This window comes from Sorex fumeus, unplaced genomic scaffold (genome assembly GCF_029834395.1).
Source record: "Sorex fumeus unplaced genomic scaffold, SorFum_2.1 ptg000169l, whole genome shotgun sequence".
Lineage (NCBI taxonomy): Eukaryota > Metazoa > Chordata > Mammalia > Eulipotyphla > Soricidae > Sorex > Sorex fumeus.
In genome coordinates, this window is record NW_026606226.1 from 1,636,799 (window position 1) to 1,661,069 (window position 24,271).

A 24,271-nucleotide genomic window follows, 5' to 3' on the forward strand; every position below is an offset into this window, starting at 1 on the left:
TAGCACTGTAGCACTGTCCTTCCATTGTTCATCCATTTGCTCGAACGGGCACCAGTAACGTCTCCATTGTGAGACTTGTCGTTACTGTGTTTGGCATATCAAATACGTCACGGGTAGCTTGCCAGGCTCTGCTGTGCGAGCAAGGTACTCTCGGTAGCTTGCTGGGCTCTCCGAGAGGGGCGGAAGAATCGAACCCAGGTCAGCCACAGGCAAGGCAAACGCCCTACCCGCTGTGCTATGACTCCAGCCGACCTTCACTAATAATCAGATTAAATGTGTCTATCTTTGGCCTTTAATTCCCCCCCTCCTAAAGCCCCCTCCAGCCGCCCCGAACAGGTTTTTATTCCATCTCCCCACCTTTGAGCTCACTCCCCAGCCTGCTCCGCTCCCTAACATCAACCACCAGACACCGACACCTGGTGTCTTGGAAAGTCCCTCCTGCTTTCGTGGCTCTGCAAAACATCCCTGGCCCTCGGGTTTGTGTGGTCAGAGGGGCAGCAGACTGTCAACTGTGCCAGCCAGTTCTTAGTCATCTGCGAGTCCTGCCAGGGGCCTGACTTCAGACCTGGGGCCTGACCTTCTGTGGCGCTGTCCACTTCCGGCGGTGCTGATCAGCCTTCGTGGCGCTGTCCACCTTTCTGCGGTGCTGACCAGGCTCTGTGGCTCTGTCCACCCTCTCTGGTGCTGACTACTCCCTGGCGCTGTCCAGCTTCTGCGGCGCTGACCAGTGTACCTGGCGTTGTCTGGCTTCTGCAGTGCTGACCAGTTCTTCGGGCCTATTTCCCTTATCCACCTTTCTGCAGACCCTATAACTTTCCTTCTAGCTGCAAAAAAATAATTGCACAGGATCAAACTACAGATTCCCCCACCCCAGGACTTGCTCGGTGAAGGGCCACACCCCCTAACTCAGGAAATGGGCTAAGTACCCCAGGGTCTTGGGGCCAGCGGCTGGAGGGGAGACCAGGGAGGTTGCGGGGTGAGAAGTGAGGACAAGAAACTTGTGTTTTCTGAGTCAGGATCCGCAAACCTGGTGTCACTCCGAGGATGTAGCTATGAAGGGCCCCCCTTTTAGGAAGAAGGAACTCAAGTCGAGAAAAAATGGAAGCGCATCCCTGCTCCCTCATTCCCCAAATGTCCACCTGTGCCCACTCCTAGCTAACATCCACATCCACACCTGCGACATTCCCACCAATCCATGGTTCTAGTCTCAGGCCCTAACGGCACTCGCTGTGGCGCCAAGGACACCTACATGTCCGTGTCCCCGTGCCTGCCCACCCAAAAGATTGAACATGGGCCACCGGCTGTGAGGGTTCAGGGCACGTGACTCCGGGGCATCCGGAAGAAGCAGAGTTTGCATGGGGATGGTCCCTCACGCAGGGCTGAACTTGTGCAAGCATGAGCGAGAGGGAATGTGGTATGTCGAGGTGGTGGTATTTCTGGCTGCTGAGGACAGTGGGGCGCAGGGGGCTGCTAGGAGTTCTGTATGTCCTCCTGATTGCCCTCTGGTGTGGCAGAGTTCATGCTAGCAAGCCACTTAGCCCTGCCCTTGCCCCTTCAGTGTGTCCCAGTCAGAGTGGTCAACATTTGTCTCTGCCCCCCCACCCCACCCCCTTCCCAGTAGCAGGTCTTGCCCAAGGTCACTGTCTGGAAACCCCCTTTTGGCGCTGTTCACATCTGGACCTGCCTTCCTTGTGGTGGAGTGACTCTGTGCTCCCAGAATCCCTGGCTTGTACCCCAAGGTGCAAGAGCAGGTGTGTCCCCACTCCCGCAGTTGGGTGGGGTTTTTTTGGCTTTTTGGGTCACACCCAGCAATGCACAGGGGTTACTCCTGGCTCTATACTTACTCAGGAATTACTCCTGGCCATGCTCAGGGGACCATATGGGATGCTGGGAATCGAACCCGGGTCAGCCACGTGCAAGGCAAACGCCCTACACACTGTGCTATCACTCCAGCCTCAGGCTTTGCCCAGATGAATGCAGGGAGCTGGGTTGGGGTCCCGCCCAGCCCCTGTGCACGCAGCTGAGTAAGGGGCGGGTTGTGGGGATGGAAGCCTGGACAGGTTGCAGCTCTGTAGAAGTCCTGGGGAGGGAGGGGTGCTGGGAGGCCTCTTCCCTGGAAGTCAGGGATACTGGGGCCCTGCGCTTTCAGCTGGTCCTGGAAAGCTCCACCACTGTCCCTTGTCACAGCTGCTCCTGCCAAACTCCGGCTGGTCCCCTCCCACGAGACACCTGCTTCCCAGACATTTGACTCTGATTAAGGGATCCGGGGCAGACTGGTCTCCCCAGCATCTCCCTGCAGCCTTTAAAGGCCAAGTCTGTCTGGACAGTCTGTCCAGACCTGTCACCACCAGCCCTGCCACCACCCCAGCCGTTTCCCTGGCTGAGCGCAGGGGTTGGAAAGGGGCTGCAGGGCCCTGAGACTCTGCCCGACAGTGCCCGGAGAGCCGCTCCTCCTTCCCGATGGACAGCCTGCTCTTAGCGGGAGAAATGGGGCTCAGGGCACGCGTCAACCAGCCACACAGCTCAGCTGCACTGGTGGCCTCCTGGAAGCCATGCTGCGTGGTGACTCGTTGGGGACCAAACTGTCCTAGGTGGCCCTCCAAGGAAGAGGGAGCCCATGGGTACACGGAACCTGCTGTTTGTGGGAGATGGGAGCAAACTGCGGCTGTTTCCGTTTCGGGGAGGGTTGGGAAGGAAGGCGATAGAGAAGCAAGGAGTGAGCACCAGAGAGGAGCAGTCAGTGTCTTCCCTGTGAGCTTTGCAGGTACTTGCCTTTAGCAGAAGTCATTAGCAGGGGCTTGGCACACTGCAGAGTCGTTCTTCTACAACAGGGTGAGTGGGAGCTGGGCGTGGGGGCACTAGCTCAGCTCTGGGGGGATGCAGACGCCTTTTCCCTTCCTGTGCCTCCATCCTTCTAACTGCAAAATGGCTGCAGCAGCTCCTACCCTCACACCCATTTTCCTAGCAGGGAAAAATAAAAAGAAGAAGAAGGAAGGGGGGGTGTTTAAAAGTTTTCACCAAGAGAATTTGTCCTCCCTCCCACAGTTTCTAAAAATTTGGTAGTGTGCACATAATGCTTACCATTATAGTAAGTTTGTAAGTATGTCATGGTGGCAATGTGTGTATTCACAAGCCAACACTGCCACTGTCTCTGGGACTGTAGTCCGCATGCAAACCGGACCATACACCAGTAGACCTCTCCCCTGGAGCCCTGGAACCCATCATTCTAATTTTGGTATGGAACCTAATGTCTTCCCCCCCACCAAAAAAAAATCTCATTTCTCTGTGAATGTGAATGCTGGGAGTTACTCTGTGTGTGGGTGAATACTGCACCTGCCCTCAGTGAGGGGCCTGTCTCACTCCATACAATGTCTCGAGGATCCCACACAACCAGACGGGTCTGTTGCTCCTTTCTTTTTCAGGCTGAATTATAGGATTTTGGTTCTCGGGCCACCTCCTGTGGTGCTCAGGGGCTATTCCTGGCTCTGTGCTTAGGAGAGATGGTGGGAGGGGCTGAGAGGACCATCTGCAGCATCAGGGGTCAGACTGGGGTGGGGGGAGTGGTCAGCTGCATGCAAGACGGGCACCTCACCTCACGCTGGACCATCTCTCTGCCCCAGGCTGAGTAATTCTCTGCTGGGTGAGTGTCCCCCGCCTGGCCCACCCGTGCCCCCGGCAGCCCTGGTGTTCTCTGAGTCACAGGCTCCTGGGGGGGGAGGTTGGGGGGGGGTCAGGGATCCTGAAGCGAAACTGCTGTATCATCTGCTGGCTCGGTGCTAAACTTTTATTCTTATGTATAGCCCTTCCCTCGCCTCTGTTGCTGTCAAGCCGGTGGCATTACAGCCAAACTGGCCGGGACGGCTCTCTGCAACTGGGGTGCTGCCCCCCATTCTGGTCATGCTCACGGGGGCTGAGGGGGTGTGTTCGTATTTGCACACGCTCGGCCATGCATGCTGTAGTGCCAAGGACTCTCTCCCCGGCTCTAAAGTTGGGGGGAGGGTCTGGCCTCCCCCGGGGCCCCGTTTCTCCTGCTCTGATGCGCTACCATACCTCCCCTGAGCCCGACAGAGTTGCTGCTGCAGCAGTAACCCTGGCCACCCCCCGCCCTGCCCTGCCCTGCCTGCCCTCGCTGCTGCTGGGGTTTCTCTGGGTCACATTGGTCACTGCTGCCGTCATGGGCAGCAGTGGACGCGTCTCCTCCTGGACTTTCAAGCTGCATCTCACAGTTCCGTATCGGTACAGTTATTGGCCACTTGTGTGTCTGCTTTGGAGAAATGGCCACGCCAGCTCTGGGCCTGTTCTCCAGCTAGAGAGTTTCTGTGCCCCATGGTGAGAGTTCTCTGCGTCGCCGCAGGAGAGAGCTGGCCCCAGCCGTCCCCCCCTCCACTCTCGACTGTCCCCTCTCGACTGTTCCTTCCATCACTGTGGTCCAAGGGGTCTATTTTCTTCCCCTTTTGTTGGCATCAGTGCAGGCACCCAGTGCAAGAGATGCATACCAGTTCCGCGATGCCCCCGACGTCTTCTTCCGAGAGCTTTGCGGTTTGGGGGTCTTCTGTCTAGCTCTTTGTGCCATTTTGACGCCCTGTCCTTAGTGTTTGGAAAAGAGGCGCTTTCCTGAGCCCCTTCCCCACCCCACCCCCCAGTGAACATCAGCCAACTAGACAAACTAACCTGGAGGAACAGGAGCACAGACACTGGATAGGCCGCCTGCTCGTCACATACTGAGGGCAGGGACTGGGCTTGAACTTGACCTGAGAAAGCTCTCAAGCATCTTTGGGTCTCCACCCCGGAGGTGGCAGAACACCAAGGTGTGGGAGTGCTTTCGTGGAATGTTCCTCTGTGTCTCCTCTACCTGAGTGGCCTCATGGCCTGCCTGGGGCCCTGATCTCTCACTCCGTGGTGCCTGCCCAGGACACTTTGTCCTTCTCTGGCCCTTACCCTGGAGTTGGCGGAGGGCACCCTCTTTGCTTCACGACCTGATTTCTGGGGTCCCTTGTGCCTCTGGACCGGGCAGAGGGAGTCAGGAGTCGGGATTCACGAGGCTCCGAGGGTCCGGGACTGCAGCCCAGACTCCCTGATGTGCTTCTCCGCCTCCACTACAGAGTGGCAGCTCCAGCCCCCATGCCCTCCCACCCCCTGCCCTGTGCTAACGGCCTCCAGCTTCAAGCCCACGGGCCTCTCTTGAGGGCCCCCGTGAGTAGACAGGGCAGGATTCAAGCCTTCCTGTTTTCAAGAGGAGAAAATGGTTTAATAGTTTTTGCCCCAAAGGGCCCCCTGTGGGGAGGACCTGACCACCTGCCTTGTCCAGTCCCTGGGGGCGGGGTGGGGGGGGACAGGATCCTCCCGGGTGCCTGGACAGGAAGGTGCGTGTGAATGGATGTTGGGTGTATGATGGCCTCCATGTCAACGGGGTGACCCACCCCATCCACGAGAGACGGAAGGGATTTGGGCAGAGACCAGAGAGGCGCTGGGCCCCGCGGGTTCCTTCTGCTGTCTGTGCGCTCCCAACGACCCTCAGGGGGAGGCCTGGACCCCCACTTCCCACCCCGTCCCCCCCGGCAGACAGTCCCAGGCTTCACGTCTCAGATGCTGCCCCTGTCCCCAGCCCCCGTTGGCTGGGTTCACAGGCTCCCTCCTCTCTCCTTCCTTCTCCCGGGGGACACCCCTCCCCTCCCCCACCCCTCCCCTCCCCCTCCCCTCCCCCCTCCTTTCAGGAACATAATGAGTTTGATAAGAAATTGTCTCGTTAACAGGATTAGCCACGGGAATCTCTGGTCCCCTCCCCTTCATGCTATAATGCTCCTGTCTCCTTTCCTGTAATTTTCTTCTGCCATCACGGGCTCTGGACCACCTCGGGGAGATTAATTCCTACTTGTTCTTTGATCGTGTAACTGCTGATTTGCCTGTGGATATCTTCCACGCCTGGGCACCCTGTTTTTTTTTTGTTTTCTTTTTTTGCTGCCGCTGCTGTTTCCAGTCCCTACCCTGATACCTCCCCCCACCCCCCTACCGCACCCCTGCTTTGGCAGTGCTGGGAGTAGCAACTGCCTCCAAGCTGCATTGCCCGGAGACACACAGGGCTGAAACACGCGCTTCAAGCCAAGAAGCCAAAAAGCAACACTGGGCTGGAGAGACAGTGCAGCGGGTAAGGCCTTGCATCTGGCCAACCCGAGTCCCACTCACGGCACCCCCAGATACCCCCCCAGCCCTGCCAGGAGGGATGCCTAAGTGCTGAGCCAGAATAAGCTCTGAGCACCACTGGGTGTGACCCCGAAACAAAGTTAAAAAAAAAAACAACTGACTTTCAGACTTGGTCATGTGGGAGAGGGGTTGGGTGGGAGGCAGGGATCTGGAGGACCTTCGGAGACTTGGAATGGCCTGAGGCATGGACGGTGTGTGCGGCAGATCCCAGACACACAGGGGACAGCTAACCCCCTGAACTCTGTGTCACTGGAGAATCAGGAGTGAAATCCAGCTGGGCCTGGGGCCGGAGAGATCAGACAGGGGTTAAAGCTCTTGCTTTGCACATGACCAACCTCAGCTCAATCCCCAGAGCTCTTCCAGGAGTGATCCCTGAGCACTGAGCCAGACGTGAGCCCTGAGCACCTCCAGGTGTGGCCCCCATCAAGAAACAAATGAGTAGAACTGGGGTACAAGTGATGGAGGGGACCTCAGTGGGCACTGCCCATTCCCCAGCTGCATCCCCTAACGCCCCCAGGCCCCGAGGCTCTGGAGAGGAGCCTTGGCACTGAGGCTGGCAGGACCCAGCCCCGTGGCACCAATGCCACCTGACCCTGCAGTCAGATCCTCACTGTTCTCTGCACATCAGGGTGTGAGCACCCGTCTGCTATGTGCAGTGGCATTGAAAGGGTGCGGCCCCACTGCCAGGAGGCAGCCTGTGATAGATGCTCAATTTGTGCCTGTTACCCCTTTTAACTGAGCTGGAGCAATAGCACAGTGGTAGGGCATTTGCCTAGCACTTGGCCGGCCCAGCCGACCCGGGTTCAATTCCTCCGCCCCTCTCGGAGAGCCCGGCAAGCTACCGAGAGTATCTTGCCCGCACAGCAGAGCCTGGCAAGCTCCCCGTGACGTATTCGATATGTCAAACACAGTAACGACAAGTCTCACAATGGAGATGTTACTGGGCCCGCTCGAGCAAAACGATGAACAATGGGAGGACAGTGCTACAGTGCCCCTTTCGAAAGCTCTTCAAGACTAAAATTAGCTGGTGTGGGGGGGTCACAATTCTTCAAACTTGACCCTCTAATTTGGCTTCCACCCGGAGTGACTCTCGTCACTGTTTTTTATCAAACTGGTCCTCTCTCCTGGGCCCCTCTGACACACTCTCAGGACCTCTGCAGGGCAGGCCCTGCGGCCTTCCAGCCCCAAACATTGGTCATCAGTTGGGTAGGAAGAAGGACGCAGGCACCGAGAATCCTGCGGAAGAGGTGAGCAGGGCTGTGGCGCAGGGAGCACGACCTCCAGAAGGCTCCCAGGCTGCTCATGGCCTGGGACAGACCCGGACTCGGGGTCAACAGGGCCCGCTTGTCCAGGGCAAGGCCAATGCCTGGCGGGACTCACGATGAGATTGCTGGGGTCAGAGGAGGCGGGGCTGGAGCCTCGTGTGCAGTTTTGTGACCAACCACTTAGAAAGCATCCGAGTGAGAGGTGGGAAACTGCATTTGTTGGGGCTGGAGTGATAGCACAGCAGGTTGGGTGTTTGCCTTGCACGTGGCCGACCCGGGTTCGATTCCCAGCATCCCATATGGTCCCCTGAGCACCGCCAGGAGTAACTCCTGAGTGCATGAACCAGGAGTAACCCCTGTGCATCACTGGGTGTGACCCCAAAAGAAAGAAAGAAAGAAAGAAACTGCACTTGTCTGGTGCATGAGCTCAGAACCCCAAGTGCCACAGGGGGTGGGGAGGCAGGATTGTTCCCCGCCGGGTGGGACCAGGGCTGTACGGGGGCGGGGGGTGGGGTATGGGAGGACCCGGCTGCAGAGTGGGGCAGGATTTCCTGGGAACACACCCCCAGCACAGACCTGGGTCCCTGGGCACCTGGCTGGGGAGCTGCCCCCCGCCCAAGTCTCAGAGGATGCTTGTACCGCCGCAGATGGCTTGTGGCATCGGGGGGCTTTGGGCCTCCTGGTGAGCAGTGTGTGACAGGGGATCTGGGTTCATGTCCTGGTGGCCTTGTGTTTGAGCCAGAGACCTAGGGAGGCGTGTAACTCAGTAGGAGCCCCCCACTCCCGGCTTATCTGTCAGGGGTGCTGGGACAGTGGCCAGGGGGCTGCCCCATTCCGGGATCTGCCTTACCCGTTCGCTCCCACCTGGGCCGAACCAGGGGCTACAGAGAAAGACGGACCTAGAAGGTTCTCTTGACCCATGGGGGCTCCGGTCACTCGTGGGGGTTCTCTCCTCTCCACGGCATATGAGCAGCATGGGCGTGCACTGGACGTGCAGAGTGGGCCTGGGGGACAGCCTTGTCACCCCCTGGGCCCAGAACACCCCCCAAGCCAGTCCCCACCGTGTCCTTTAGGCCTCTCCCCTGCTGGAGACACTCAGCCGGCTCCGTCATTCACCCCTGACTCCACCCTCCCTGTCACCAGAGGGGCAGGAAAGAACGTGGCAGAGGAGTTACGAGCACTGAAAGCTGAGCACTGAAGGCCGAGCACTGAGAGATGAGCACTGAAAGCTGAGCACTAAAAGCTGCCACTGAGTGTCCAGAGCCCTCAGGGTGGGGTGGGGGGGGTCGCTCCATGCTGCCCTCCTGGTTTGGGGGCTGAGGCTGCAGGACTCCCAGCTACCGACCCGTAGGGCTACAGCGTGTCCCTGCCCCAGCCCAGGTGTCCCCACCCCGTGGCCCCCTTCCGGCCCCACTGTCTATTGGGGATACAAGAGTGGCTCCCGGAGTGCCTTAGGAATCGCCCACCACAGAGCGGGGGACAGACCCGGAGCAGGTGCCCAAACGGGCTGGAGGGGTGCTGTGGAGTCTGCGTTAGTGGCCGCTCAGGGGAGCTTCCAGAGAGACGGCCATATGGGGGGCACAGCGGAGGACACCCCAGGGTACCAGCCTGGCCCCAGCATGCCTTCGGGTGGGCTTCCTCTGAGCCAGGCTGCCTCCTCTCTTGGGAACCCGTGAGGCTGCCGCAGGGTAGGGGTCCGGCCCGAGGGCAAGCCTTAACCCCATGCCGGCGGCCCCGAGGCATTGCCCGGGGGAGGGCGGGTGCCAGGCCCTTGATGACTCGGAATCCACCTCACCCCAGGCGCATGGACTGGGCTGAGCCTGGGGGACGCCGCCACCAGAGGTGTGGACAGAGGCAGGAAGGCCGAGCTCTTGGGGACTGAGGGGACCAGCCTGGCTGGACACAGGTCATCAAGGGAGCCAAGAGAAGCGTGGTGGTCTCAGCTTGGCCCGTGTCCACTTGAGGGGACCGAGAGGCTTGTGATGACTGGGGTGGGCCACATGGACGCAGAAGGACGCCCCTTCCTCCCCCGTGTGGTTCCGAAAGCCCCCTCCCAGGGAGAGAAAGCCCTGACTTTCGCCGCAGCCTTAAGGAGCAGGAACAGGGTGGGGGGCATTCAGAGAGGGACAGAGGGGCCCCCCAGAGATGTGAGCAAAGCCAGGCTGCTGCCACCTGCACCCCAGGCCCCGGGGCCCGCTCCCCGTGACCGCCTGGCTACTGGGGGTCTGCGGAAGCCGGGCAGCTTTCCCGAATGGTGATAACAGTTATTTCCATTACCCCGGGGGCCGCTGATCCATAGAGCCAGGAGCGCCCCCAGTGAGGGAGAGAAAAGTAGGGGCGGGGGGTGAGGGGGGGCTCCTGGGAGGGCTGGAGGCGCCCGGCTGGGCTCTGCCAGGCGCTGCCATGTGCGGGGAAGAAAGAGGCCCCTTTTCAGCACCCTGTTATTATGGCGTCTTGTTTTCATAGTTTGTTCAACAAACCTCTCTCCCTCTCCCCGCCAAGCCCCTCGCTCGCTCGCTCTCTCTCTCTTTCTCTCTCTCTCTCTTTTTTTCATCTTCCTCTCTCAGCAAATCCATTTAAATGCAATTCTATTCTTAAAGCGCCCCTCTCATGCATGTCTAATGAATGTCAGGGAAACGCTATTACAATGGGGCTGAGGAGGATCCCATCCGCAGTGTGTGTACAAGTCATTTGAAAGGAAGCCTGGGAGCGCTCCAGTTTTATTACAGCATAATTAGAAATAAAATCTTGTTGCAATAGGAGAATGAGAGATGTGTGCTAATCCTGTACTAGAGAAAAGATAGAGCTGTCTTTAGAAGAAAGGAGCAGAGAGAGAAAGAGACGGGGGGGGGCCTGTCCCTCCTGCTGTGACCCCACCCTGTCCTCCTCTAGACCATCCTCCCGCCCCCCCAGACCCCACTTCCTCCTGCACAGTGCAGTACCCCTTCCAGATCTCAGGGGCCCTGGACAGTCATCCCACCCCCACTGCCAACCCGTGCCCCGGCCCCTGCTCTGAGGTCAGTCCCCGCCGGGAGGTGAGGGGCCCGTCCACACGGCTCAGCTCACAGGGGCGAGGTTGGAGCAGACCCCCGCAACTTTTTCTTATGAGAATGTGACGGTCCTGCACCCAGCAGCTCTCGAGGCCTTCACCGGATCCTCAATCTTCACCCCCGAGTGCCCACTCTGTGCTGGGCACACCTCACTCTCCCCCGCCCCCATCCCCCTGGGACAGCTCAGTTCTGGCCCCAGCAGCTGGCGGGTGTGGGCCAGTGTCCTCTGACTGCGGCGGTCTGAGCTCAGGGCTCAGGGCAGGAGCAGAGATTTGCTGGACCACAGGGTCCTGGGCGCCCAGGACCGCTTCCCAGCCCACCCATGCCCAGGTCTCTGCACCCCATGACACCCCCACCCCCATGCCTTCTCTCCTGGCCTACCTGGTGACCATCAGGGTCACCTCCCCACCTCCCCTAGGGTCCCCCATGGTTTGCCCCTATACTAGCACTTCTTTTTTTAAATTTTATTTTGGGGCCACACCCAGTGGTGCTCAGAGATCACTCTTGGCAGTGCTCGGGCACCACGGAGGAGGCTGAGGGATCCAACCAAGATCAGCCCCGGGCATGGCAAGCACCTGACCCCCTCCACTCTGCCCAAATCAAACGCCACGTGTCCTAAGAGCCTCCTTGGCTCGGCGGTGCGTCCCAGCTGGGAAGGTGCTCAGGAGTGGGTTCATCTGGGCAGGCTCCCTGGAGGAGGCACGTTCAGATCCAGGCTGAGAAACTTCTCTGCGTTGTTCCGGTTCTAACCAGCAAAACGGGGAGGAAACTGCCTTGAGGGGCCGACATGTTGTTTAGGAAATGTGTAGCGGGAACCTGACTGGGGACTGGCAAGGCTTCCCCCATGTGGCAAAATGGAAGCCCCCCCCCACATGCAACACACACACACACACACACACACACACACACACACACACACACACACACACACGCGGCGAGAGGCAGGAGCCGTAGCGCCATGAGGTCCGGAAGGCTCAGCTGGAGAAGGCTCGGCAGTCAGAGGGGAGCAGCTGACCCTGCTTCTCTCTACCCTGCACCTCCACCACCCCGCAAGCACCCTCATGTCTTCTTCTCTGGGAAAGCCGCCTCCTCCATGCAGGCCTCTGGGGTGCTCAGGAAGTGGGGGTATGTGCTCTTTCTCTCTCTGGGACCGGCATTCTGACCTCCCGGAAGAGAGACACAGTGCTGTGGCTTATGGGTCGCCTGGCGGAGCCCCCAGGTCACAGAGGTGGAGTGGGGAAGGGAGTATATTCTCTCTTCCCTGGCTGTTGGGGAGGAAGTGGGGGTAATTTGCGCCAAGTCAGATTGGGGGCAGGGGAGAGCCTCCTCACCCTTGGCCTCACGTGCCCAGAAGGGGTCACATATGGGGATTAACATGTGTGGAACTGCTTTGGGGGGGTCTCCAGCGGAACCCGGCAGCACCCCGGGACAAAGCCTCGATTGCTGGCTCCGAGTTCCGAGTTCCGGCAGGAGAAGTGCGGCCCCGAGGGGACTGTCCTGTCATCCTCACGCGCAGTGACGGGGCAGGCATGCCTTTCACCCCACTGCACCCCACCCTGATTGCACATCTCATCACCCCCAGAGCCCAAGCCGCAGCCCTCGAGGGTCTCTCCAAGACTCTCCAAGCTCTGGAGGTGACTGACGCACAGCCAGTGCTGGAAGCAAAGGCCTGAGGGTTGGGCTCCCTGCCCCCCCACTCCTCGGGAGTCGTCCCACCACTTCCGGGTCAGGCAGCGCAGGGGGAGGACTCAGCCCTCTCCACTACCTCCAGCTGCCCCGGGGCACCGCCCCAGGCTCCTCTCCCTCGAGGGACCCTCCTTTATGGGGTGTGGGGGGCTGTCCAGTGCGGACAGGGAGCCCTTGCTCTACCCTCGACAGCCCTGATGCTGCAGTGCTCAGAGCCAGCCCTGTGGGGGGACTTGGGGCCGCACCGGGGAAGGAATCGGGGTGCAGACAAGCCCGCGCTCCAGCCCCGGGAGCAACCCCTGCCCATCGGCCCTTCTGTGCCCTCTACTCTCTACTGACTCCCACCAAGCCCCCTCACCCCCTTCCCCAGACCCCCCAGTGCTGACAGTCGCTCGGGTCATCACAGAGGGTGGCGGTGAGGTGGCAGAGGCAGGGCTGAGTTCCAGGCTGGGGACGCTCCATCGTCACCGCATCCATGGGGTCCAACAGAAGCCCAAGGGGGGAGCCACCCACTCTGGGGGTGCAGGGTCCACCGCCCACGGTGCTGCTCTCCACACTCTCGGATCACTTCCGGTGGCCATACCCGCCATCCTCCAGTGGTTGGCACCACACAAGGCAGGCGCCCTTCCCACTGCAACCGCCCGCGCCCTTCCTTGAGTAGTGAAAAGCTACTGCCAGAGGCTCGGGCAGAGGCAGCCTTGTGCCCTCACGCCCTCACAGACCTCTCGGAGCATCTCTGGCTCAATCCCGAAGTACACCAGGGCCAGTCCTCTCATTAGTGGTGTTGCTCTGAGGGCTCATGTCCCCTCCCTGCACCTCGGTTCATGGTTGTTCCTCAGATTCACTCCATGGGGGGGCCGTAGGGACCGAAGGAGACTCTGGGCCTGGTACATAACAGGTGCTCAAGAAACACTGGGGTTTTCTTGAAGCGGCGGCGGTGGCCGCCCAGGGTCAGGGAGTAGAGGGTGGAGCCACACACAGCCACAGACCCCCGTTGCCATCCAACACCCTGCGCTGAGACCCCACATCTTCTGAGGCGAGCCAGGCTGCACCTCAAATCCCGCCCAGTGTCCTCGTGTGAGCACCTAAGGGACTTCCACTGGACCCCCTTTCTTGGGGACACCACAGGCAGGGAGGAGCAGTCGTCACTGACTCCAGATGGACCAAAGTCCTTCGTGCCCCGACTCCCCAGTTACGGGGTCAACCAGGGAGTGACCCCGGAGGCCCCTTTCCAAATGGGCTTGGCCATGCTGGACTTCCTCCTGCTGACCTGGGCCTCCGGGGATGGGGAGCCCCGTGGAGGGGACCCCAGGGGTGGCTCGTCCCATCAGGGTACAGTGCTGTCCCCTGCCCCCGGAATCCCCCCCCATCCGGCAACACCACTTCCCCTCACCCCGCCAGCGGCGACTCCCAGCTCCGCACAGCCCGCTGCCGCCGCTTAGGCTCCCCAGTGGGCCCCATCATCTCATCCTCATCAAACATGCAGCTCTGTTGTCACACAAGCCCCCCCAGAGGGACGCACATAATACCCCTGATTTCTCCTCCCCACCCCGCACCCCCCCAGCCCTTTGTTTCGGGAGGGGCCGTACACGGTGTCTGGAAATGTTGCTGCAATTAAATATGCACAGCGCAGGGGAGGGGGGAAATGAGGACAATGAACGAAGAGAAACATCAGATGCAGCAGCTGCTGGTTACCATGGAAACCCAGCTCCCACCACCGCCACCGGCCGCACCCCCTTCCCGGCTCCAGATGCCACTTGGGCCCCTGCGCTGAGGTCCTGGGGTGCTGGGCACCGTGCTGTCCCAGGGGCCTGGGTGCTGCTGGGCTCGGTGTGGGGGAGGGAGCTGCTTTTCCTCACGACCCCACCCCCACCCCCACTTCCTCCTGGTACTTCAGCGGAGCAGCAGCCCCCTCCACCTCACCCTGGCAGTGCCACTCCGGAAACAAAGTCCCAAGCCCTGGCACCCTTGGCTGGGCTCAGACATCTTGGCCTCAAGGCAGTTTGGAGGAGCGAAACCTTTTGGGGGGGACTTCCCTTGGATCCCCGCTGCAGGGCGTGGCTCCCACCCCTTCCACATCCAGGGGTGTCAGCACATGCCTGCATGAGTGCTGCCGGGCAGGGCAGGGGTCCTGGGTCCAGGGTCCAGGGGACCCTGGTACACACATCTGGAGCGGGGTACCCTGAAATGCACCTTAGCAAGGAGCCAGGTGTGGCCCCCGAGCTGGCCAAGAGCCTGTGTGCAGTGGGCAGAACCTGAGCTCCTTCCCCTCGGGCAGGGGCTGGACAAGGCAGCTCTGCTCGGCCAGCCAGGTAAGGGCCCCACCACTGACCACGTGCCCCCCACAACGACGTGCGGGAAGGAGGGGGAGGAATAAGTACAGACCAAGCAACGTGCGGTAGAAAGCCAGGCAGACCCCGCCTGAGGACGTTATCTGAACCCCTGTGAAGTCAATAGTGATTAAAAGTTAAAGTCGGGCTGGGGCGGATCAGAGAGATAGAACTGTGTGGAGGGCACTTGCCTTGCAGGCGACTAGCCCAGGTTGGATCCCCAGCACCCCAGGGGGTCCCCTGAGCCCACCAGGAGCGATCCCTGAGCACGATGGGTGTGTCCCCCAAACAAAGCAAAACTTCATTTAAAAATCAGGTCCATGGGGCTGGAGCAATAGCACAGCCGGTAGGGTGTTTGCCTTGCACGTGGCTGACCCAGGTTCGATTCCCAGCATCCCATATGGTCCCCCAAGCACTGTCAGGAGTAATTCCTGAGTGCAGAGCCAGGAGTAACCCCTGAGCATTGCTAGGTGTGACCCAAAAAGCAAAAATTAATTAATTAATTAATTAAAAATAAAATAAAAATCAAGTCCTGGTCCGCTTCACTCGCAAGAAAGACGGGCAGGGATGGGGTTGGCAGTGGGAGGGAGGGCGTCGGGGATGAGGGATGGAAGGTTTCCCTAGAACTCTCCACAGGGTTGGCACTGCCCCTGAGGTGGCCCAAGGAGAGCCTGGGAGGAAGTAGCAGCCCTTGGCACTGGGCTGGGGGTGAGGCTGCACGGGGCCCGTCCCTGGAGATGGTCGCAGGAAGGCCACGTGACTTTGCCAGCGTGAGGGCCATATGCTTCTTGGCCTCTGGGCGTGCCCACTTTCCAGGTGCTGAGATGGACTTGATTGGGGTGTGGTGTAAGGGAACAGAGAGGGGATTGAGGGCGGGAGGGGTCACACAGCCCAAAGGATGGATCTGAGGCGGGTGGGGCTCCCAGATGCTTCCTGCTGATGGGCTATCTGCTGATGCCATGTGTCCTGTGCGGGTGAGCACTGCCCTCTCCCCACCATCTTCCTTCCCCCTGGGTACCTCTGTGCTGACCAGTGCCCCCCACCCACAGGGGCAGTGGGAGCTGGGGGTCCCCCACACCTGCCCGGGGAGGCAGCCTGGCCCCAGAGGGTGGGCCGGGGCCTAGTTAGATTCTCGGTCTGACTAACCAGGACTTGGGAGGACCCTGCCATGGGCTCAAGCGCCCCCCGCACCCCGCTCCATGTACACATCCCTGGTTCCTGTTCAGGGTTTGGCCTGACAGAGTCTGTCCTGCCGCTGAGTGTGACACTAGGTGCTCTTCCGCACAGGGGTGCCCTCCCGCGCCCCCTGCCCACCCCCCTGTCGCAGAAACCTGGGATAGCTGAGGACAGCCAACCGGTGGGGACCCCTGGATCTCCCGGAGGGTCTTGACCTCGCCTCTGCCCACGTCCCCCAAGGGTGCCGCTTCGTCTCCTTCCTGGTTCCCCGGCACACGTGACGGTGGGGCGGGCATGACTCCGACATCACTCCTCGAACATGGATGACAGTCAAGTGGACCGGGCTGGGCTTTGGCTCCAGGGCAGAGGAAGAGCTGGGCCAGGGAGGGCCCGAGTGGGGGCTGCGAGACCTGGACAGAGGCGGGGAGGGGGCGAGTGGGGGCTGCGTGGCCTGAGCACTGCACCCGAGTCTCCACAAGCGTCTCTGCAAGGGGCAGGTGGTGGCATCAGACGCTTTCAGGACCAGCGAGCCATGGAGAGTCCCAGTGAGACTAACCATGGCCCGGGAGCACTCCATGTGGGCCAGACCGGGAGCTTTGCAGGCTAGTGCATCCCCTTCAGGGCGGATCTTCTACAGTGCCTTGCACAACTCGGGCTCGGAGAGGTCAAGTAACTCCCCCAGGAGCGCCCAGCAGGCCCGGCATAAAGCCAGCATTGTCTGTGAAGTCCTGACGCGTCTCCCTGCCCCAGCCAGGGGACTGATGGCCTGTGTCCCAATTGTGTCTCCAGAAAACAGGTTTTTTATCACTGCCCACGGCGGGCTGTACATCTCCGACGTCCAGAAGGAGGACGCCCTGTCCACCTACCGCTGCATCACCAAGCACAAGTACAGCGGGGAGACGCGGCAGAGCAACGGTGCCCGCCTCTCCGTGACAGGTAGGCCAGGATTCAGGGAACCCGGGGGGGGGGGGGGGTGGCAGCCACGGGAAGTGGGGGGGGGGGGGGGCCTGGTCCCACCTGGCGTGGCATGCAGGCGCCCATCCTCAGGGTTCTGCGTGTGTCCGCCTGGCTCCGGGAAAGACCGGAGGCCACAGATCCAACCTGCTGTGTCCATCTAGCAGTGGGCAGCTGAGACTAACCATCCACTCCCTTGGTCTCTCCTGGCCTCCAGAAGTGCCTGGGCTCAGAGGGGGAGACGGGGATGGACCCCAGGAACAGAGCTGCTAGGCTCTGTCCTGGCCCCACCTCCTGCTCCCCGCTTGGCTTGGAAACCAGGAATCAGCTGAAGCCCCCCGGGGTGGCGGGGGGCCAGGGCGGGAACTGGAGAGATGGGAAGAAGGTCGTGTGCAGCTATGCCACCGTGTCTCTGTGCCTCATGGCGGGGGAGGGCTTCACTCTTCCCCTCCGGGCCCTGGGGTGCTCGGTGAGGGATGGTGTCACGCCCAGTGGGGACTGTGCAGTGGGCCTGGTCTGGGGTTTGGTTTGAGTTTGGGCTTTTGGATCGCAGCCGGCAGGGCTCAGGGCTCGCTCCTGCCTGGGCTCAGGGGGCTCTGAACGGTGACGGGATCAAACCTGGGTCAGTCACCCGCAAAGCAGACGCCTTACCCACTGTCCATCTCTCTGATCCCAAGGGTCTGTGGTTCCCTTCTACAGGGCATCCACAGTTGGATTTCCTCGACGGTGGCCAACAAGATCCAAAGGCCACCCCAGGGCAGTCTCAGCCAGGAGCCGGGTCCCCAGGGTGCCCTGAGCCCCCAGACTGAGGGGTTTCTGGGAGGCCTCCTGCCCCCCACCCCACCCCACAGCCCTGCGCCTGGCAGTGCTGGGTCCCTGCAGGCTGTCGCCTGTGCCCGCACAGCACCCTAGTCCTGCGCCGGGTAATGAAAGAGCCTCTTTCCCTCGGAATTTAATTTCACGCCTGAGACTCGGTGATTAATCCCCTCCCCCGCCCTCCCTCGCCGCCCCATCGGCCCCTCTGCTTGTAAATTCTGCCGTGTGCCCTGGAATTTGTGTATTCTGCATCAATTAAGTGTCGCATTGAGTAATTCTTCTCTGGCACTGGGTTTGTTTATCCCAACCCTTCCCTCGAGGGGTGGGGGTGAGAGGCCGAGGAGCCGGCGGGAGCCAGCGGGCACCGGGGCCATCGTGGGCCCAGCTGCCGGGATGCTACATCCTTCAGGCACTTTGGCAGGAGGGTCTGTCGCCGTCTGCACCGCCCGCCAGTGCTGGGATCAGGAGGCAGCTCAGAGCCCCCCAAAAGTCAGGCAAGGATGCTCAGGCCTACTAGCACCCTGGCTCCCCACCCCAGAAACCCCTCCTTCTGACGTGCTCTGGGAGGTAGAGAGGGACAGAGACTTCTCGAATCTCTCGTCCAAAAAGGACAGTCTTCGCCCACGCCCCAACCAGGAAAAGTGCCTGAGGGCCCAAGAAACCGCAGGAGGGACCAGAGGCTGCTCTCAGCCTTCACTTCAGAAGGGACCAGAGGCGGCTCAGTGGTGGGGCCTGGCAGCTGTGAGGTCTGGGCTCCATCCCCAGCTCTCACAGGCATGCACACACATGCGCACACACATGCACACATGCTTACACACACGTGCACACGCTCACACACGTGCACGTGTATATACTTGCTCACTGACACGCACACTCACATGCACACACACTCCAATGCACACACTCGTACACATTCATCCACATGCTCGCACACACATAGCACGTGCTCACACATGCACACATACGCGTGCACACGCTCACACACATGCACATGCATACACTCGCACACTAACATGCACACACTCAAATGCACATGCGCGTACACATTCATGCACATGTTCGCGTGCACATAGCACGTGTGCACATATGCACATGCTCACATACGCATGCACACATGCGCACACATGCGCACACATCTGCACGGGTACACTTCCACCCCCACGCAATTTCACACACATGCGCATCCTTTCACTCGCACTCACACACCCACATTCTCCCACATGTACACAGAGTTTCACGCACCCTCGAATACATGCACTGCCACACTCACATGCTCCCGCACACACAAACCCTAGGTGTTGCTCACTCAGGGCCGCATTGCGCCTCTGCTCCTTCCTCACTTCATCCACCCAGCCCAGGCTGGATGGGGCAACTCACCTCCTCTGCCTTCCAGATCCTGCCGAGTCCGTCCCCACCATCCTGGACGGCTTCCACTCCCAGGAGGTGAGGGCCGGCCTCACAGTGGAGCTGCCCTGCACGGCCTCCGGCTACCCGCTCCCGGCCATCCGCTGGCTGAAGGACGGCCGGCCCCTCCCGGCCGACAGCCGCTGGACCAAGCGCATCACAGGGCTGAGCATCAGTGCCCTGCGGGCTGAGGACAGCGGCGCCTACATCTGCGAGGTCACCAACACCTTCGGCTCTGCCGAGGTCACCGGCACCCTCACGGTGGTCGGTGAGTGTCAGAACCCTGTCCCTGTCCGGGAAGCCCCGAAGAGCCCGGGGTGCCAGATGGGAGGCGGTGCCCACCTCTGGCCAGCCTGGTTGGCGTCCAGGGAAAAGCGAGGGCTCAGAACTGAGGCAGCTGCTTTTGAGGTCTGGTGATTGGCTCTAGGTCAAGGAGCTCAACCTGGCCATCACCGCCCTGCACCTTTTGAAACTAGGGCTCATGGTCCCCACCCCCACCCCCACCCCTGCCTACCCACCATCCTCCCAGAGGTCATAGGGTTTATTTATTTGGATTTGGGGGCCACATCTGGCAATGCTCAGGGGTTACTCCTGACTCTGCACTCAGGAATCACTCCTGGTGGTGCTTGGGGCCTAGAGCATGCTGCAGGTTGAACCTGGATCAGCTGCAGGAAAGGCAAGCACCCTACCCGCTGTACTATGGCTCCGCCCCGAGGTCACAGGGGGATGGGACCATGTGGACTCACAGGCATCATGGCCTAGTGGGGAAGCAGTGTCTGTGCTAAAGGAAGCAGCCCTGCTGTACATTCATTCACGCGGGCCTTGGGGGCCTTTAGCAATGATGGATCAACTATCCAATCAGAGCACTGACCATCAGCAAGCAGTAAGCCTTTTCTTTTGCTCCCTGCCCTGCCCCTGTGCCCCATCATCTTGGCTGGCATAGACCCGCTTCACGTGACCCTGACCCCAAAGAAGCTGAAGACGGGCATCGGCAGCACTGTCATCCTCTCGTGCGCGCTCATGGGCTCCCCAGAATTCTCCATCCGCTGGTACCGCAACACAGAGCTGCTGAGGCCTGACGAGGCCGTGTCCATCCGCGGGCTCAGCAACGAGACTCTGCTCATCGCATCTGCCCAGAAGAGCCACTCCGGGGCCTACCAGTGCTTTGCTACCCGCAAGGCCCAGACGGCCCAGGACTTCGCCATTATTGTACTGGAGGGTGAGCTGGGGTGACCAGAGTCCCATGTGGGGGTGGGCTCCAGACCCCCAGAGTCCCACCAAGAGGTGCCCGCCCAGGCTCCCCCATTTCCCCAGCTGCCGAGATGGGGAACAGTGAGGAGAATGCTGTGGTTCAGCTTGCCAGGCAAACACCTTCCTCACCTTCCCTAGTTGGAGTGGAGAGCACGGTTGGTTGGTTGCTGATTGGTTTTTGGTTATTGGTTGTTGGTGGTTGGCTGGTTTATTGATAGTTGGTTATTGATTGGTTGGTGGTTGGTTGTTGATTGGTTGGTTGGTTGTTCATTGTTTGGTTGGTTTGTTGGTTTGGTGGTTGGTTGGTTGAGTGGTTGTTTTTTCTTGGTTATTGACTCATTTATTGTTGGCTGGCTGTTTGGTTTGTTCTCTTGATGGTTGGTTGGTTGGTTGAGTAGTTGTTGATTGTTGGTTATTGGATCATTGATTGTTGGCTGGTTCTTTGATTATTTTGTTGGCTTGGTGGTTTGTTGGTGAGTGGTTGTTTGTTGTTTGTTGGTTACTGGATCATTGATTGTTGTCTGGTTATTTGGTTGGTTGGTTAGTTGGTGTGTTGGTGTTTGTTGTTGAGTGATTGGTTGTGTGGTTGGTTGTTGATGCTTGGTTGTTGTCTCGGTGGTTGGTTGGTGTTTGGTTAGTTTGTGGTTGGTTGGTGAATGGTTGGTTGTTGTGGTTGGTTCTTAAATAGTTGGTTTTTGGATGGTTAGTTGGTTAATTGGTAGGTGGTTGGTAGTTGGATTGTTGCTTGGTGGCTGGTTGATTGGCTAGTTGGTGGTTGGGTGGTTGGTTAGTTGGATTGTTGTTGGTTGGTTGGTTGGTGGATGGTTGGTTGGTGTTTGGTTAGTTGGTTTGTTGGTGGTTGGTTGTTGAGTGATTGGTTGTTGATTGGTTGGTTGTTGACTGATTTGTTGGTTGATAAGTTGATTGGTTAATTGTTATTGTTATTGTTATTAACCAATCAACTTATCAACAGATTATTTGGCTGGTTGTTTGGTGGTTGGTTGGTTGTTGGTTAGTTTGTTTATTGGTGGTTGGTTGTTGGTTATTGATTAGTTGGTTGTTGGTTGATTAGTTGGTTGGTTAATTGATTGGTTAACAGAATGTTTAACAGAGCTCTTCAGTCCTCTCCCTCTGGTTGTTGACTGGTTGGTTGTTGGTTGGTTGTTTTGTTGGATTTTGGTTAGTTGTATGGTTAGTTTGGGGTTGACTTGTTATTGAATAGAGTAGGAAAATAGGGACTGTGGGCCCTAACCCAACTGCATATCCCTGCTTCAGAGCTGCAGCCTGAATTCAGGCCTCTTAACCTTTATACTCTTGCCCCTGCCTCTGAAATTGCTAGAACGTCTCTATTAGAGGGCCCAAAGCTCAGTCCCCAGAGCTCTTCAATCCTCTCCCTCCCAGGCTTCTTCCCTTCTTCCCAGCAAACTCTGTTTCTTTTCTCTCCCTTTTCTGTTCCTTTCGTGGGGGGTGGGCACACCTGGTGATCTTTGGGAACTATTCCCAAAACAGTGCTAAGGTTAGCTCCCAGCAGTCCTCAGGAACTATGCAGTGCTAGGGACTGAGCCCAGGCCTCCCACATACATTGTACCCAAGACACCAAACCCAGGATAGGCATGGGAGTGCCCAGACTTCTATGGAGGTGTCTAGACCACCATGTGTCAACTCTCCCAGCCTGAGAGCCCCATTCTGTGAGAGATGGGATGTAGGAGCGGCACCCACCGAACCTGGGCTCCCAGCCCCACCCGAGGAGAACAGCGGCTGGCTCCACTGTTTGAAGTATGTGCTGTTCACCCTGGGGCCCTTCATCTGAACCTCGCCTCACTGAAGTCTCTCTGCTCTCGGGGCACCAGCCCTGGCCCAAGCAGCAGTGCTGCAGTCTCACAGCTCTGCTTCTGCTCTGAGCGGGAGAAAGCTGAAAGTTAGCCAGCAGGTGCAGGAACACGGGAACAGGAGGCCAGGGAGGCCACAGGGGGGCAAAGGTAGCCACACTGCAGGACTGTCCCAGTTTGGCCAGGAACCATGCTCTCCTCTGGGATGGATCTAAGGGCCCACCCCCAGTGGGGCTGGGGGCCAGCTGCCTTTGTTGTGAGCTCTTTGAGGCCAGCAGCTTCCCCGTTACTCCCCCTTCTTCCCTGGCTTCTGCCTTCACTTTTTGAACATGTAATGCCAGTCACACCCTTTACAGAGGGGGGGGGGGTCTGTCCAGTGTCCAAAGTCCACACAGGGAGGCACGGCAGGCAGTTCTGGTCAGGGTTATGGGTGATCCAGGGCTCGTGCCACCCCAGACCTTGCCACACTGACTCTAGCTTCAGATTCTGTGTCTGGGGCTGCCATTCCTCCTGGTGCTGGACTCGTGAGCCCAGATGCTGCTGGTGCGCCTCAGAGGCTGAGCGTGGCGTGCATGTGCTAATGGGGGAGGGGGAGATGGGCCAGGAGCAGGGTCGGGAGCTCCACCAGGGCCTCCTGGAGTGCAGGCATTGATTTTCCCTCATGGCCCAGTGATGAGTCAGGGGCTCACAATCCCCATTTACTCCATCCTCCAAAAACAAGAATCAAAGGCACTGGCAAGGTTAAGTAACTTACCCAAAGACACACAGCACAGGGGTCCCATCCATGGAGTCTCTGCAGCCCCACCCTGGGATGTTTGGCTGAGACTTGGAGATAGCACCGCCCTGGCTCTTTATCTAAGGGTTATTTCTATTACCGCCTCCTCCTCTGGTGGGGTGGGGGGCCTGGAGCTCGGGACAGCCTCCCCCACGCGGTCCTGATGGGGGAATCCTTGCTCCCTGCAGATGGCACGCCCCGCATCGTCTCGTCCTTCAGTGAGAAGGTGGTCAACCCTGGGGAGCAGTTCTCGCTGATGTGTGCGGCCAAGGGTGCCCCGCCCCCCACCGTCACCTGGGCGCTGGACGATGAGCCCCTGGAGCGGGACAGCAGCCACCGCACCAGCCAGTTCACCATGTCGGACGGCACCACCATCAGCCACATGAACGTCACAGGCCCCCAGATCCGTGACGGGGGCGTGTACCGGTGCACGGCGCGGAACTCGGTGGGCAGTGCTGAGTACCAGGCGCGAATAAACGTAAGAGGTGCCTGTCTACATTTGAATCTCAGAATAGGCTTTTGAGTTCCTCTGCCATCTCTGTGGTTCCATCTTTCTCGTGGTGCTTATGTTATTTTGATTTTCGTGGCAGTGTCTCCTCGCCTCCGCTCCCTCGGCGCTGCCCTCCCCAGTGCTGGCGTCTGGGTGTGTCTGTGCGCGTGCCTGTGCCTGTGTCCATGCGTGTGGCTATGCGTCCCTGTGCGTGTGTGCATATGTGTGCATGCCTGTGCCTGTGTGTCTGTGTGCTCCTGTGCACATGTACCTGTGTGTGCCTGTCTGTATACCTGTGCATGTGCTTGTGCATGTGTGCGTATGTTTGTGCATGGGCTTATGTGTGTCTGTGTCTGTGTGCCCGTGTGTAATCTGAGTGTGTGTGTCCATGTGTGTGTCTGTGCATGTGTGTCTGTGTGTGTCTGTGCATCTGTGTCCATGTGTGTGCCTGTGCATGAGTCTGTGACTGTGTGCCCCTGTGTGTCTGAGCGTGTGTGTCCATTCATGTGAGTCTGTGTTTGTGCATGTATGTTTGTGTGTGCTGTGCGTGTGTCTGTGCATGTACCTGTGCATGTGTGCATGTATTCTGTGCACGTGCATCTGTGTATGCGCACATGTGCATCTGTGTGTGTCTGCATGTGTGTCTGTGCCTGTGTGTCTGGGTGTGTGTGTATACCTGTGCATGTGTGCATATATTCTGTGTGTGCATCTGTGCGTGTGCCTGTGTGTGAGCACATGTGCGCCTGTGTGTGTCTGCATGTGTGTCTGTTTGCCTGGGCGTGTGTGTGTGCCTGTGCATGTGTGCCCTCCCCCTCCTGCATTCAGACCTGCCCCACCCCCTGACTCCTCCCTGTCACCATCTCTCTGACCCCAGGTCACTGCGCCCCTGATAGTATCCACCCAAGGACCAGGACGGAGGCCTGGGGCCAGACTTGCTCTGTGCTAGGAGTGACCCCCAGGGTCTGTGCTTGCTGTGACCCCCCCCACCCGCAGCACCATCCCCCAAAGGCTCCAGAAGCCATAGCAGCCAGTGCCCCCAACACC

The 24,271-nt window shown here is 59.3% G+C and overlaps 1 protein-coding gene across 1 annotated transcript in view; it reads left to right on the forward strand.

The window, feature by feature from the left end:
- The window catches only part of DSCAML1 (DS cell adhesion molecule like 1), a 242,116-nt gene that overhangs the window by 146,893 nt on the left and 70,952 nt on the right, over positions 1–24,271 (forward strand). Inside the window, 4 exon segments of the mRNA XM_056107577.1 lie at positions 16,498–16,644; positions 18,872–19,150; positions 19,826–20,101; positions 22,926–23,222. Coding sequence (XP_055963552.1) covers positions 16,498–16,644; positions 18,872–19,150; positions 19,826–20,101; positions 22,926–23,222 — 999 coding nt within the window.